Source organism: Aplysia californica, unplaced genomic scaffold (genome assembly GCF_000002075.1).
Source record: "Aplysia californica isolate F4 #8 unplaced genomic scaffold, AplCal3.0 scaffold00769, whole genome shotgun sequence".
Taxonomy (NCBI): domain Eukaryota; kingdom Metazoa; phylum Mollusca; class Gastropoda; order Aplysiida; family Aplysiidae; genus Aplysia; species Aplysia californica.
Window position 1 is genome coordinate 128,488 of NW_004798039.1, and position 17,500 is coordinate 145,987.

The window sequence follows — 17,500 nt, forward strand, 5'->3', positions numbered from 1 at the left end:
CCCCTCTTTGATTCATGCTATGCATATTTCTTCCAAACCCAACATTGGCGTTTTTAATTAACACAAATTCATACATTTACTGAAACAGCTTACTTTGGCGTCAACTTTGATTTGCAACATTACAATTGACAAATTTTTAAAAAGACGAAAGGCAGCAACATTTTCTTTTTGAGTTCAGCATAAGATGTTATGTCTGTTGACAAAAGCCAAACGAAAGGTAATTTGAAAATTAGTGATTATTTAGGAAAATTCATGCAAACCAACGTGGTCGCTTCCTTTATCTCAAAGCATCCTGTCCATTCACTAAACAAAAATCAGAACATAATTTGCTAGTACAAAGTCATTACTTTCCATACCAACAACGAAAAAGACACACATTCCTTTAAAAACAGAACAAAAATGAGGAAAATGAGTAAGTGTAACGCCATATATTCGTTCTGCCACCACTGTTCACCAGAGTAAGGTGCAAGCATGTACCAATGATGTGCAAACAGAAAACCATGCTGTGCAGGATACATGATAAAAGTAAAAGCATTCAACCAACAACTTCCAAAACACCAGAATAACAAAAACACCATGCAGTGAGCAAAAACAAGTTGTGAGTTATATGTAACAGTGGAGGAGAAAAAAGAACCATTCTAGGGCAAACAGTTTGGGTAGTGCTGATTTATTTGATAATGCAGAGATTATTTATCTGTACTGTTAGTCAGTAAATTTTTAGTGAGCTATGAGTATGTGAAGCTTTGTAACATCTGAGAACTTTTTTTTAGACTGAACTCTATCAATTTCAGCAGTATTTCTCAACAATTTCTTTGAATTGCTAATCATGAGCAGAAAAAAAGAACATTTCAAAGGGAAACATTTCTCAAACTACAGTCATCTTTATTGTAAAATTCTTTAATTTTCTTGTCAAATCCCAAGATCAAATTATTGACATTTTAAAAAGGACTCATTTCGACTCAAGGCATGGCAAAAAAAGTGTCTGAACTAGAAAGGGGTGCAAATTCTACATTACATGAACGTTACCTTTCGTGTATTCTGTTTCCAAAACATGCCAATTCCAGTGAGGGAAATGAGTGAGAATAAAACCAGTGGCAATGATTAGGCAACCACACTCACTAAGAAAAATCACAGAAAAACACACAAGTGCACAGTATCTGATTACGAAACAAAAATAGTAATGACATTTTCATAAACATATAATCTCAGAATACATTTTTCACAAAAACCAGAGACTTGCATAAAGTACTTGTAATGCAGTGAGAAACAACATATGAAAACTTCTTTGTGATGGAAAGATATGATGTTGCTGTTAAATCCGGGAGGCGAAGCCTTGAATGTTAAAAAATGCGAAATTTGTTCCCACTGAAGCAAAAGACGTATGTGAAACAATTCAATAAATGTGGGAGCAAAGGGTTGGAAGCATATTTTTTAAGAACTGTTCACTATGTACAGTACAAGATTATTATGATTATTTAAAGTTTGAATTTAAAAGTCTACAATCCATTGCGCTGAGTAAGTCTGTATTAAAATCGGTAGCACTGACATGTCATTTCCAAAAGTCGGAAATATATGAAATCATCAGTTGGTCTATATTTAAATGTATACCAAAGATCTTAATTTCAAGACATGTGCTGTTTTGAGAGTAAGGAAAGTCGTCCCTCTGTCTGGCAGACAGAAGACGTGAGTGCTAAGAAATAACTATTATATTTTGACATATATTGCTACAGTAGAGACATCAATGCATGATCACTATGATCCACACCAAATGAGTGAAACCGAATGCCACACAGAAAACACAGAATAAGTTTTTAATAGTTTGAAAATAAGTCTTTGTGTCTGCATTTTTAAGGTAATATGTATCTTGACAAGGCAAAATCAGGCGTTCAACAATTGTTTAAACATACTTGTACAAGGAGTTATTGGTATTTCTGGCCTAAAAATACCCATCTTTTTTGCTTTTTGCTTATTATTCAAACTTCCTAATCTATCTATGGTAATTTCAGGAATGAGAAAATAACCTCATCTTCTTATCTCTCTTTATCACAGCTCAAAACTGATCTCCGAGCCACACACAGAGTATCAAGAAAATACAGTGAACATATATGGTCATAGTTTTGTCTCATTCTGGCCTCAAGATTACTAAATTATTGATCTCCAAACAAACTTTTTCCAAATTTCAAAGACTCAAATTCTACAAAAAAGGCAGGAAGTTTTTTGGTAACTCAAGATGTGTGTAGTGTGTACCATCAAATAATAGTGACCGCAAACACAATTCATTTGTATACGTGTACTTGATATTTGCAAAAGACTGACAGGCAGCACACAGAACATCATGCAGAGGAGCAAGCAGTGAGAAGACAGATATGCACCAAGTAATGAGCAAGTTTCTATACCGTGTGGGAGGTCTGGAATCTGGGAGTCTTTGATCGGAAGCTGGAGGTGATGGATGGACAAGGAGGCGTGTGGTTCTTGACGCTGTATGCTCCTGGTGAAGGACCATCTTTCTGGAAAATGCCGAAAGCACAATCTTTTTATTTGTATGAAATTTATGACTTTTTCTGAAGATCAAAATTACAGAAATACCCTACTTACAAAGCATAATATTATTATAATTGTAAGAACCCATTACAGTAATCATGAAAAGTGAAATCTTAGAGACTGTCTGCAATTATTTTGTCAAATGCTCTCAAAAATGCCAATGGTCGGCAGTTATAAGAAGGTTAACAAAGCGAAACATCAAATATGGCCCTGAAACCTGGACTTTAACTAACAAATAAAGAAGAAAACAAAATAGCTGTCTGTGAGATGTGGTGTTAACGCAGAATGGCTAAAATTAGCAGGAAAGAAAAAAAAGACTAACAATGAGGTGTGTCAAATTCCCCACACAAGACAAACTCTGCTTTACAAAATAAAATGTAGAAAAATAAAATACTTTGGTCACTTAAAACGACACCAGACCATGGTGAAAGAGGTGCTTGATAGAAGGATGTTGGGGAGGACAGCCAGGGGAAGAAAAAAGTAACACGGGTGAACAATATTAAGACTGGTCTGGGTATAGCAGAATGTGCAACGGCAGCTTGCAACCTTGAAGGCTGGAAGGTCAATACATGTCAACCTCTGGAGTCAGAAATGACATCTCCAGATGACATAACACACACACACACACAGACTTACACAAACACTGCCGATCTTAACACACACATACACACACACACACACAGACTTACACAAACACTGCTGATCTTAACACACACATACACACACACACACACACAGACTTACACAAACACAGCCGATCTTAACACACACATTCACACACATCAAGGTATAAGGGACTTACTGGCTTGAAGGACTGGGTTGGGAATCGCTTTGACTGAGATCTAAACATGAAATTCCTGAAGGGAAGAAAAAGAGCAACATGAGGCAAGTGAGTCTGAGCTTCCACAACCAGTCATTCAAGAGTAATATCTGTTGCTCAGTGTACATTAACTCTTTTAACCCTGAGTCTTTTCCACCGTTTCCAAGGAGTTTTTTTACAGTCACCTACACTTGGTGCACTATGTCTCATTATAATTTCTGAAAACACGATCTGAAATTGCCGCCAACTTCTTAATGGTCTAAATTTGGATTTGGAATAGATCTAGTTCTGAAAAACAAGCAGAAACTAGCACTTAATGAAACGAAGCAGTTGTCACTAGTATCGGGTGTCCGATAGGGAACAGGATTAAAGAGTTTTAATTCTTTATCTCCACCAAGCCGCTCCCAGCGGCTCACGATTGGAACCGCTGTGCCAGTGAGCCGCTGACAGTGGCTCCGGCACATTCCTTTACGACGACTTGGATATCAAATTGCTTGTCGGCAACTACCGAAACAGGACTTTTTTATCGGGAGTTCGTTGGTTAGATGAAGAACTATCAAAATAGGTTGATTTGTTTTGATTTAACGACCCATTTATTGGTGTTTTTGTCATTTTATGATTTAGTACCAAAAAAGGGGCCCAGCATAGTGGGTTTACCCTCCACGGAGATAAAGAGTTAGGGAGATACAAGCCCTCTCCACTCCCCGAACAAAGTGTTGCAATGTTTCAGAAGGAAAAAAATTGCCAGTGGACCTGAATTTTACATCCAGAATATGCTTTTAGTTTTGCTCTGAATGTTTTTTCCAATATTGTTGCTCTCTGAGAAGCAGTTGGGTGAGCTGGTAGCTCAGCTGGTTTCATGCTCAACTACAGTGTGAGTCATCCTGGTTTGAATCCCCTAAGGGCATTCTTAAATTTGAATAGTTAGCATAGTTTTCAAGGCTATCCAACTGCTTGGCTCAGTCCTTTAGGGAAATGGGTGCTTAACTATTGAGACCCTGAGTTATTTCCACCGTTTTCCGAAGTTTATTTCTACGGTCACCTAAACCTGGCCCACTATGTCTCATTATAACCCCAAAAGCTTGCCTCTAACTTCTTTCATTACTAATAAACTTAGTTTGGGAATAGTTCCGAAAAACAAGCAAAAACTAGCACTAAATGAAACGAAACAGTTGTCATTAGTGTCGGGAGCGTCCGATGGGGAACAGGGTTATTACCGCCGGACACTACCAGCGTCCGATGGGGTTTAAACAGTTAATTCAGAGGTTCCACTTTTTACATCTTTCATTGTCCATAGGTTAATAAACCTTTATGTGAGGCAGTGTAGGGAAATCAGGCACTCGTCAAAATACAGAAATCGGACAAACAGGCATTTTTCTGCCAGTATGGAAATTTTTATTGAATTTTTATTTTTTGCTCAAACTCTTTTATGTCCATATAAAAACACATTTCCATGTGAATTTTGCTGAAAAACATTGATAAAAGGCACAAAATATATCCTTTTTCTGTTTTCAAGGACTCTTTAGTTATTGGAGTTACCAAACTTTGGCAGCGATTTTCTCTCTAATTTCACCACCAAACCAGCTGACCTAACTTCCTTCAATCGCAAATACCTTTAGTTGTATTCAAGATAGACGGATATCTATTCCATTGAAAGCAAGGCAAATAAATCAGCTTTCAGATGATACCAATAACTCCACATGTCCAAAAATTGACGAGAGCCTGATTCCACAAGGTTGTGACACATATCATATATATCTATGGTCACGACCTTGTGGAATCAGGCATATATGCTTGTTAGTGTGTGATGTGTGTATATACAGTCAAACCTGTGTTAAGACGGCCACCCATTGTCAAGGAGAAAAGTGGCCGTTTAAGACAGGTGGCCGTCTTAGGCAGGACTGATCAAGATGAAGAAAACAAACCCCATTCCCAATTGAAAGTAGCCGCATTATTGTTGTTTTTGTTGTTGGTTTGTATTTTGTTTCTTATTTTTATTTTGTTGCTGATTTTGTGCACGGGTGAGAATAAAACGAAATGTGTCAGACAAGGAGGACCGAGTGCTATGGTAAAACAAACATTTTTATGGGTCGCCACCACTCGGAGAATGAGCGACGCTTCTGTCACAATTTCGTGTATGAGTTCTGGGCGGGGCTTATGGGTTATGAGGGATCACACGCTTCCCTCACCAGCAGCTGGAAATCGGTACCTATTGGTCAACAGTGGGAGGGGCCTACGCAACATGATCGGTTGGAGGGATAACCTAACTACAATGACAGGTGATTAGATTATGACGGCTCGCCAACAACGCCAGGGGTCAATGCACAATTAATGACAAAACGTAATGGAGTCACTAAGGTGGCCTTCTAAGACAGGTATTATTGCTTAGTGTGATAGGGGTTGTGTGTTAAAATATGGTGGCCGCTGCCGCGTTGGACAAGTGCCCGTTTTACAGTTAAATTATATAGAAAAAAAAACGCAAGGGGGGGATATGGAAAGTGGCCGTTTGTACAGGTGGCCGTCAGGGCAGGTTCCACTGTATATACACACACATCACACACTAAAAAACATCTCCTACACTTAAATTATGACCGACTGGACGAGGCCAAAATTAAACTACAATGGAAACCTACGTCATTGTAGAGGGATAAAAGGGGTTGTCTTGAGTGGACAACTCGGACAGTTTCTTTCTAATGTTTCTAAAAAATACAACAGGAAAGTGGGAAGTGGTCATTTGGGTAGGGAGGATATATTTTGGACAGACGGCTGTCAGGGCAGGTTTGACTGTAGTGTATCCTCAGCTTATAGCAAGTGTACCAAGATTGAAAAGAAATACTGTACTGAGTGGGAATGAGTCTATAAAACCACTCATCAAAGTGAAGGAATGGACAAAGCGTGTTGTGAAATAACTCAGAGACACCGTCTGTTCTGTCCACTCAGAAATAATCTCATTTTGCGGTGCACTTTTGTTTTGCTGTCCTTATATTAGGATGAACTTCCACAACAGACCCACATCAACCTTAAAAAGTTGATGCAAGACTTTGGGTGAAAACTGTGTGTTTCTCTCCATAAAATCTATTCAATGAACATGAAGCTGTCTCTCCACAGGAAAAATGTTATAGTCAAATTTTGAAGACAAAAATTACAGATTAAAATCTGATTTCTTTACAGAAACAACTTACTTGACAGGAGTCTTCTCCGCAGTCACTGATAAGTACTTTTCCATCTCGTAAGCGTTTGGAGAAACTGTAATGTCCTTTGCAGCAAAAGGAAAAACAGTCGAAGTTTAACGTTTTCATTGCTTAATAATATTATTTCACTTTTTTCTGTTCGTCATAAGAAAGAGGGTTTTCTGAGTAGTAGAAAATACAGAATATCTATTTTTTTACTTTCCCATATCTTTATATAAATATATAAATAAAACTGCTGTTTAAATGTCATTCATTATGCAGTCCACCAGTTTTTGTCTTTACACACAAGCATCAAGGAACATTATTTAGATGTGTACTTTAAGGACATATGACATTACTTTGGGAAAAACAGACCCCCCCCCCCTCCCCCCCGGTATGGAATGAGTTTGCAACACAAGCAGAATGAGTAGGAGGACGGAAAGACATTGCAGAGAGAGAGAGAGAGAGAGAGAGAGAGAGAGAGAGGGAGAGGGAGAGGGAAAGGGAGAGAGAAAGAGTGAGAGAGAGAGAGAGAGAGAGAGAGAGAGAGAGAGAGAGAGAGAGAGAGAGAGAGAGAGAGAGAGAGAGAAAGGCATAAACATGATTAAGTTGTAGCTATGATAATGGCCTGTTGAAAAAGATAAACTGTTTGATCTGGAGCATCACTTGATAAAATTAAATCAACCCCGAGGATGATTAAAAGATATTGAAGCATTACAACCTCCTCCATTTCATGTGTGGATACTGAGCATGAAAGGAAAAATAGATAAAAGGACCTACAAAAATCAGTTTTAAACCTCAATCTTTCGCATGCTGGCCTAGTTCATCATTTAACAGTTCCACAGCACAACAGAATGATACCCTCACATATACACACACATTGTCGATTCACTCCTTGATATGTCTCACCTTGTCTTTTTTCCCAAAGTTGAGAACATCAAAGGCATCCCTCTTTTCAGCTTTGAAGCGGTAGGTGGCAGGCTTCTTGGATATGCTGAAATTGATCAGAGCACTCTCATTTCAACATTCACATCGTCTTGTGGAGAAAGAAGGATTTTTTTCTGAAGTAGGCAGTGTTTGATGCGATGATATACATATTATTATATATTTTGTTTGACTTTAAAATAAACTGCAGAAACGCTGTGAAAAGTATAAGTATAAGAGCTCCAGTATATTTTTAGTAGAGGTTTTACGGTGCTCGCAACTGCATAAGGTCATATGAGCGCCAGAAGATTAGAGGTGTTACAAGAGAGTAATAAACATAAAAAAGAAGGGGAGATAAGGATGATAGATGTTTCATAGGAAAGAAGAAGCAAACCACACCACAGCACCCGCTAACCACCCACAGTTTATTTCAAGGAGAACAAAAGGGATGAATCCCTTGCTACTCGTTGCTTCAATCTCAAAGCAACAGACAGAAAATCTTTGACACTGTACAGGTACAACTGAAACAGCACAAAAAGGCAGAAGAAAATAGTGCAAGGCATTTACTGAGAATACTTTCTTTCATCATCTCTCTTTCTTTCTCTCTTTCTCATCCATCCATCCTTTTGTTCCCCATCCGCCCTTCTCTCTCTCTTTTTCTCTCTTCCATCTTTAATGAAATAGCTTGCTTGTGTTTGTGTGTGTATGTTGTGTGCGTGCCTGCGTGCATGTGTGTCTGTGTGTATCTATGTGTGTTTAGCAATGATTGATTCATCTTAATTTCCCTTATCCAAACATTCCCTGTCAAACCATATCATTTTCGTCCTTAACTTCTATTTGAGTCTTTTCTTTGTTTCAAAATCTTCTCTTTCAAATTTATTGTGTCTTCTAAGGTCTCTTATAATAGGCGCAGACTGTTTACAGTCACTGTATTCTTTGTAAGGGTACTCTCTGCCAACTCATGACTTTGGGTGCCACGAAGGGAAATAAAAGAGCTGTAACAAAACCTGTACCTGTCAATAAAGTCATAGTGCTGATATCCTCCAGGTAACAGCATGGCCCCCTTCCCAGCAAAATCACTTGGCAGTTTCCTTCCATCAGACTTGAATCTGTAAGAGTTTGGCTTTTTCTCCAGATCTTGTAAGAAATCTCTTGTCTCATATGCACCTGGCACTGGCGTTGTCTGTTGAAAGTGAGAAAAGATCACACTTAATTAGTTTTCAAATAGAACAGCATGATATAACAGTTAAAAAATGCCAGTATAGCGGTACATAAAGCAAAGAGAGATAGAAACCACCTAACCAGTCACTGGCTGACTTAAAAAAAAACAAGGCTCAAGAATGCAGAAGTAGATCCAAGCTGATTCCCAAAAGCACAGAGTATCAATATTACACAAATTAGAAATAAATAATTTTATACATATATTCTTATGATGAATACAAATCTTTACAGAACAGAATGGTAAGGTTGAATTTATAAATAAACTAACTGAAGTATAACGCCACCTGAAAAAATAATCATATTGCAAAACCATAGTGCCTGGAGCAAATACTAAAAGATGCAAGGATCTATTTTTGCAAAAAAGTTGAAAACTTTACTCGAATTTGACATCGCCACCAAGCCTCCCTGCCTGTGATTGGACCTTCATAGACATCGCTCAGATTTGTGCGATTCTGTAGAAAAAAAGGCAAAAGGAAAAAAATGACAGAAAATAGGTACAGCAATCACATTTCCACTGACGATTATCAAATTTTATAACGGGCCGCATTTTGTAAAATCAAATACACATTCTAACAGATACAGATACAGAATTAGGCACTTAAAAGATACAAAATAAAGTAGAAACTTTCACATAACTTACTGTTAATTAAAACAAACAAATCTGTATTTTCCATTGCATTATCAAATAATAACCTTTCTTCATTAAATATGAGGCAGATGAACAAATCTTCACTGTCATGTTGTAAAACAAATGTAATCACAAAAGTGACATGGAACACCTGACAAATTACAAAGTTTTAATTCATAAATAATCAACTTCAACAGCTGTGATACCCTGCTGCAGCAACAGGCATGTTTCTCCGTATTGATCTCTTCAAAATCCCAGACAGTCTTACATCAGGACCAATCACTTGCTCCAACCATATTGCTACAGTTCCCATCCATCCATTTTTAGCCCTATCAGAGCAGTGCTACTGACTGAAGTTGTCTTTAGGCCATTCCCAAAGGGGGTATATTAATAATTAACATGTTCTTATGCACAGTAGAATTGTAAATGGGCTGATTTATCAATGTCATGCTCATACTGTGCCAGAACAACATAGGGGGAAGTGGTGTTTTCCCTTTCCTCATCCTTACTATTGTCATTTTTCCTCTACTTCTTTTTTATGTTTGTCACTGTCTTGAGAACTGCTATTTCCGGGGTGCCTTGATAGTCAAAGCAGACTTTGTGTTGTTGAAGCTAGAGAGGTGAGCAGAGTAAGCCTGATTTCCCATTTGGACTTGATCTCTGTTGACATCCACTCCTTGGCGCTCATATGACCTTATGCAGTTGCGAGCGCTGTACAATCTTACTAAAACAAACAATCCATTTTTATCTGTAGGTATCTTTCTTTTTGTCCTCCATTTTTTTTCTCCCACAGCCATTTACGCTGTCAGTACTGCCTGCCTCTTTTTATAATTAGTGGGCTCCCCTACAAAGCTGCACACAAGAGGGCAATCTTTAAATTCCTTGAGAACGAACATTAAATGGAACCTAGTTGTATTTTCCATCTGAACTATAGCAACACATAGGTCCTGCAGTCACACTCACAATGTTAGGGAAAGGAAGCTTTCAAAGCAGGGTTTAATTATTAATTAGCCTATTTTAAATACCTATGTCCATTAAATCTAGACAAGAATAGCTACATCAGTAATGTGCATTTAATTTAATATTGGTGAAGGCAGATCTAGTAAGAGCAGAGAATAGAGCTCTGTGTATACATTGGTAAGCTGTTATCAGCGTAGATTATGATTGTCTAGGTGTTAGAGTTTAAGATAACGCAATTTAATGAGTACAGAAAAAATTGCCATCCTGCGACAAAAGTTGAGGGAAAAGAAAATATCCAGAGACAGTCAAGAAAACTTTAAAAAAGAGCAGCATAACTGTTATAACAGTAAGATTTAGATCTATTAAAAGAGAAAGATTAGCAGAAGAAGAAGCGTGGTAGACAGTAGAGGTACAACAAAAAATATATATTATCTTACCTCCCAAGGGTGACTGTGACTCTTGGCATTGAGGACATTAAATACTTTTGTCTTCTGCATCTTGGGTTTAGGCACTTGAACTTGGATGGCTTCTCCACTCATGTCTTCAGTCTGTGTAAAATTTCATCAAAAGAAATGTTTTAATTCTTTCAACTTGTGAGAAAAAACAAATAAACAGTTAAAATATAGGCCTAACTATAAGCATAGTTAGATTTAGTATTCGGAGCGCTTATTGGCCCACAGGGGCATATAAAATTTCCCCTAGAACATATTTGCCCACAAAATTATCTCCCCTGTGTTTGGTTCCTCCCCCCCCCCCCCCAATCCACAAAGTCCGTCAATCACATATTTTAAATTGAGAATGTATAGTTTTCTAATCTAATGATAAAAATAAAAAGATGAACAATAGAGTATCTAAGAAGTTTACACATCTTCATCTTGTTATCCAACACAGTATACATAGAGTAAACAAAGAAATAACTCAATTATACCGTAATATTGTTTGACGAAAGAAGCAAGCCCACATCCGGAGAACCTATATTCTAAATGAAACAGGCCTACTGTTCACAGACGATCAAAGTCTACTGCAGAAATCTAGATTCTATATCTATAGACTATAGAATCTAGATATCTAGATCTAGATTTCTCTGGGCCTAAACAATAAGTTTAACTTAATTTTAAGGCCACCTCTATTCTCACCCGGAGTGAGAATAGTGCAGGCGAGTCTTGTGGCTATTCTCACCCGGTGCGCGTTCACCAAATTTTGCGTTCACCCTAAACCATAGAATTCTACACTGTGAGGAAAAATTGTAGAATTCTGTGCCGTGAACAAACGTACCATTACAACTGTAGCCTACTAAAAGCGTACAATTTTGTCTGTGGGCAGTGGAGAGAGAGAGGGAAAGAGAGAGAGGAGTAGCGCGATAATTTCCGGGCAAAACAAAATGGCGACCCGCGTAGTTCGGCTGGATTCGAAAAGTTAAATAGCCGTAGCATCTTTGTAGACAACCAAATTAATTTACTTTTGTGTTTTAACATCATTTTTAAACTTTGTTTTGGTCAATTTGATCGTCCACACCGATAGACAGTATTCAGAAAGAGACAGAGAGAGAAAGAAGAGGGGAGGAGTTGATCTTGCGAGAACTTCCGGGCGGGTGAGAATAGCCACTTTCTAATATAAAAAGGCTATCGCTGGTGGACTGGTGGGAGAAATTCCAGAAGACTGCTGGAAATTGTTAAAAGTAGGTTAAAGCAAGTTGTCGTGTGTCAGTGAGTGATTGAAAAGTGAAACTGAAAGGAGCAAAACTTAAAATATAAATTCATCAATCTCATTTCAATGTCACTGTGGAATACAGCGCACGGTATTCATTTTAAAACAAGGGACCCATCTATCTAGAAATTTTCTGACAACGTACATTATGGAATTTTAGTCTCATTTATAAGATTATATAACGGGCTAATAATAAACTAGGGAAATAAGCATCATCACCTTAACAATCTGTAATCCAACCACGTATTGTCTTATTCCGCCATACTCATTAGTTCCGCGCCTTGTGATCTCGGCGTCCTTGGTGACGCCGTGACTTCCGGGTCGTATTTTAAAAGTATAGCAGAATATGTTTTCATTTGGAAAAAGTGGCAAACTTCCCATCTTGCTAATTTATAGCACACAACGATATCTATAGGCCTACCTCATGCCACTTTGCAATTTTTAAACAGAGTGATTTTCAGCTCAAAACATATCCCCCCGCCCAGTTTCATTTCTTGAACATGTTTTTGTATCATTTCATGGCGTTTGTTTCACACTACCAGAGAGTAGGCCTATATAAGTCAAATACATAGATGTACACTATAGGTTTAAAAGGAGATAACTCTATGGTCTAATGCTGCTTCTTCTGGGTTGATCTTTTGGCAAGCACCACTTCTTCTTCTTTTCTCTCTCTCTCTCTCTCTCTCTCTCTCTCTCTCTCTCTCTCTCTCTCTCTCGCACACACACACACACACATACCCTCTCTCTCTCGCCGTCATCCGGGCAAAATTAAAAATCAATAACCAAAGTACATGTAATGTCCCAATTAGCGCTCATGACCCCTTATGCAGTCAGTTGCAAGCACAAAAAAAAACTAACCAAACAAACAACAAAAACAAAAAAAACCACTCCCCATTTTTTTAAGAAAGTGAGGGGGGAGCTGCGCAAGATCATTAGCCTCTCTCTCTCTCGTCTCTGTTCATTTGCATCCCTCCCAATAAAGTGGAGACAAAAGCAGGCGACAGAACATGGGTAGGGGGCAGGAAAGGATGTGAAAGGACAACATTTTCCTTTATAGAGAAGACAATTTTCCGTCGCTGTCAGGTTTCGAGCCCGGGACGTAGTGAATGAGAGGCGAACACCGTACCTGTCTGTCCCCGTGTTTTTTTGCATCCCGCATAATTTAGCAAAATTTGATCGTTTTTTTTACTTAATTTCTGATTATTTTCCTTTATCATTCTTTGTTAAAATTAACAGAATCGCATAATTTCAAATTTTTGGGCTCAGTTTGCATAATTTCAGACTTTTTCTTGCGTAAAACGACGTGGACAGACACGTAGACGACGAGAGAACCCCAGTGACTTCCTGTCTCACTCTGCCCTTGTCGCACTCCACGACGCTCAGTCGTGACCACCTTCGTGCCCGTTGGATCCACTGACCTTAAAAGATATAGTTTTAGTTTTCGGTCAGTGGTTGGACCAGTCGAGTGGTTTCATCCGTGCAATCTGCCGGAGCCACTGACTGAGTCCTCACATGCAGCGGGAGACAGACCTAAGTTTACTCGCAAGAGGGTTTGAAATCTGAACGACTAGCTCTACCTTACCTGGCTTAACCCGCCTGACAAAGTGTTATGTTACACACTCACCCACCCTCGCACGCACACACCCACACCCACACACCCACACACCCACACACACAAACCCCCCCCCCCCCACACACACACTACACACACATACATACAAATACATACACACACAACAACTGCAACAGCAACAACAACAAAAACAACAACAACAACTAGATCTACATGTATTACAACTTTGAAGAAGGAAAACGCGTGCTCTTTATGCAAGGGAAGTAATTCGTTAAAGAATGTACATTCTGCATAATATATTATGAATGCAGTCCCTTCCATTGAATTTTCTCTCTCTCTCTCTCTCTCTCTCTCTCTCTCTCTCTCTCTCTCTCTCTCTCCCTCTCTCTCTCTCTCTCTCTCACACCAACTTGTGACCAACGGCAGAAAAATAATGTCCGAGTTGACCGGGTCACAACGGAGGAAACAACGTTTCCCGGGATTTCAATAGGCTTTTTCTTCTTTTCCATCTTCTATCCCGTGGTTGGGGCAACCGTGGGGGCACCTCTGCGTCTGAAAACCAGCTCTCGCCATTTATCTTTGTCCTCTGCTTTCCTCAGATTGTCACCCATCGTCTTTCCTGTCCACTCTGTAATGTTGTCATCCCATCTCCTTCTCTGCCTACCTCTCTTTCAACAGGCTGGTGAAGCATAAAGGGGGTTGGGGTATTGATGCAATGTGTCGAAATTCCAGGGACACGGCACTTGCTTCTGCTGAGTTGATTAATAATTAATAACTGACATTTAGAATTTTTGCAGCCACAATGTGCACGGTGCCGGTTTAGTGAGCACTAGAGGTGAGCAAAATCCGGATAATCTATCCGGATAACTGGATAATCATAAATGAAACACTGTTCGAATTCAGGCTCCTAATTCTCTTTCCTGATCCGTTCGCCGAAGTGGGTGCACCCATTTGTTGAAGTGATGCTAACCTTTATGTTGAAGTGGTTCTAACCCGTTTGACGAAGCCACTCATATCATAATTATTTGCTGAAGAGGTGCACTAACATAATATCCGGATTTTGTTAAAGAGACTCATTGCCCAGCCCTAGCGAGCACCCACACTGGGAGTAACTTTCCCAGACAACATAAAGACCTATACATAATGTACTGAGGCTATATTATTATTTACTATGATTTGATGACCTCTTTGTAGTTGTAGAACAGCCAGCGTTATCTTTACTATTACTACTGGGTCTGTCATTGTCGCTCCCTGTATCTGGTTTTATTTGAAATTTAACCCTATCCAAATGTCGAGTTTTACTATCGTATCCATACGACGTAGGGAATTATGTGCAACCACTTTCCAAAGAAGAAATTTACTCGTTTATCCGATCCGTACGCTTTGCACAGCAGTCAGTCAAAAGGACTTTTTGAGAATTACTGAAAGTTTCAAAGAGATCTTCGTACTAGAAATATTCTAACATGTGAAGAATACAACCCCGGGGGTACAAAATGACCCCAAGGCGTACGGATAGGGTTAACCCAAAAATTCTCTTACCCGAGTACACTGGAGGTCTACTATCTGCCTCTATAATATTACTATGTGTTATGCTTGTGGTTTGTTAAAAAAAAAAAATTTCGTGAAGAGAAAAATTATAGCATTTATATTATAATGATTATGTATAGGCCTTTTACTTCATTAAAAAAAAAAGTCTCCCTTTAACCACATCACTGCTGTGTGGACGTATTTACTCGCGTGTCTTCTACAAAACTGTTCTCTGCTTGTTTAAAATAAAATTTTTTTACTAATCTATAGGGGAAGTAAGAATAAAAATAGAAAATACAATTACATTACAGCAATGCAAGATGTTTATTCTTAAATAGGGTTAATAAAGATATGGCTTTGTTTAAATCTCTCTTGACTGAAAGTTTTATTTTGTCAGTGGATGGAATTGTCTCTGCAGTGAAAGCGTTGATTACCATATCAAAGACGTCAGCCTTCTCCGATACCAATACCAATATGTTCATATCATTAATTGTATAGGACATATTATACATGTAAAACAATCTGTTATCAGACCTGATAGCATGCTGAAACAATCTCAAAACTTCTCGGGACGCATACAGACAGTGTGAAATGCCATTTTACTGGCCCTGAAACACTAAAATCCTGACTTGACATCTCGCTGTCTACGGCAGGTACCCATCCACACTTGGGTGAGGGCGATGAATATTTGTGTAAAGTAAAGTGTCTTTCCCGAGGACGCAATGTCGGGTCGAGCTGAGCCCTGAACCCCCGAACCCCCGAACCCCCAAAACCCGAACCCCCAAACCCCTGAACCTCCGAACCCCCGAACCTCCGAACACCCGAGCCCCTGAACCTCCTGAACTCCTGAACCCCCGAGCCCCTGAACTCCTGAACCCCCGAGCCCCTGAACTCCTGAACCCCCGAGCCCCTGAACTCCTGAACCCCTGAACGCCCGAACCCTCGAACCCCCGAACCCCTGAACCTCCGAACCCCCGAGCCCCTGAACCCGCAATTTCACGATTACGAGTCCAGTGGCCATTTGACCAGCGACACCATAATATTATTATTTGAATACTCGCGGGTGTTAACCAGTCATAATAGACATTCAAATATGTATATCCAAGTACCCTGTAGGGCCTACTGAATTCATATTACATCACGTCTGAGCCATATCCATAAGTTCTACACTGCGTTATCGAGGCTACGTGTTGTTAAAACAGCACCTAGACGTGGACGACTGGTGCCTCTATAAATACATGATTGATGATGATGTTATTGTAGAGACTTGACAGGACGTCGAGTTGAGAACACAATACAGACAAATTAACGTTGATTTACAAGCGCCTTTTAAGCACGACATGTGTGTCTTAATAGTAAAACAACATTATTTCAACTTAACTATTTTGCACGCTGATGTCGTGCAACTAAGTCGCAACATTATTATTAGTGGCGTCGGTGGTCTAGTGGTTAGGCTACCGGACTCGTAAAAGTGAGGTTGCGGGTTCGCGGGTTCGAGCCGCGGGCCCGACGTTGTGTCCTTGGGAAAGACACTTTACACGAATTTCCCCCACTTCACCCAGGTGGAAATGGGTACCCAGCTATAGACAGTGAAAGATCTTTTCAGTTGTTAATGTTTGAGCGCTTAACCAGCTGCTTGAACTGTCTGCTACCCGTGAAGCTGAGAATGTTTCTGAGTGTTCTATGGTCTGCTGGGGTAATAATATAGTGCAAAGCGCACAGAGCTTGCTTTCGAGTGGGGACATGCACTGTACAAATGCTATTTATTATTATTACTAACATTATCATTGATAGTCTGTGGGCAACGTGTGCCTTGGTTCAGAGAGTGAAAGGGCTGTAAATGGTAAACTGCTCTGTCGAGAATTGGAAACAGACGAGAAGTGTGACAGAGATAACGTGCTAGGCTGGGCACAACCAGAAGCTTTTTTAATTTGTTTGTTGTTGTTGGGGTTTTTTTTTTCGGTAGGCCTAAGTGTTTTACGGCGCTCGCAACTGCATAAGGTCATATTATGAGCGCGTGGGACACACCAAACATTTTCAGTTGTTAGGATTTCTTGAATTTTGGCCGGGTGGCGGCCGAAACCTACTCTTGTCGATTTTGGACTACCAAGGGATCTTTAACGTGCACAACTTGCACACGGGACCTCCGAGATTTTTCGACCTTGTCCGAGAAGGCTAGGTGTAGATCTTTCCTACCAGAAGATCAGGCGTGTGGCTGAAAGTCAACAGTAAGAAGGAGCCAAGTAGTAGCAGTAAAAAGGCTGCAGAAAGAGTCAGGAGCCCAGAAGAGGGGGCTAACCCAGATTTTGGGGGTTTTCAGAAATCTTGACTTACACCAAAAGTGGGCATTGCCCTACCTGTTGGAGAAGTTTGGTTTTATTGGTGTGTATATTTGTTTGGTTATAAAGAAGGCTCCCCTTGTTTAAAAA

The 17,500-nt window shown here is 39.5% G+C and overlaps 1 protein-coding gene across 1 annotated transcript in view; it reads right to left on the reverse strand.

Annotated features, from left to right (window-relative positions):
* The window catches only part of LOC101852055, a 27,735-nt gene that overhangs the window by 4,703 nt on the left and 5,532 nt on the right, over positions 1-17,500 (reverse strand). The window contains exons 3-12 of the mRNA XM_035972630.1: positions 15,859-16,053; positions 12,191-12,284; positions 10,702-10,812; positions 9,054-9,128; positions 8,469-8,638; positions 7,441-7,525; positions 6,544-6,617; positions 3,344-3,398; positions 2,397-2,507; positions 1,027-1,038 (exon numbers count right to left, since the gene is read on the reverse strand). Coding sequence (XP_035828523.1) covers positions 1,027-1,038; positions 2,397-2,507; positions 3,344-3,398; positions 6,544-6,617; positions 7,441-7,525; positions 8,469-8,638; positions 9,054-9,128; positions 10,702-10,812; positions 12,191-12,284; positions 15,859-16,053 — 982 coding nt within the window. The remainder of the gene's footprint in view (positions 1-1,026; positions 1,039-2,396; positions 2,508-3,343; positions 3,399-6,543; positions 6,618-7,440; positions 7,526-8,468; positions 8,639-9,053; positions 9,129-10,701; positions 10,813-12,190; positions 12,285-15,858; positions 16,054-17,500) is intronic.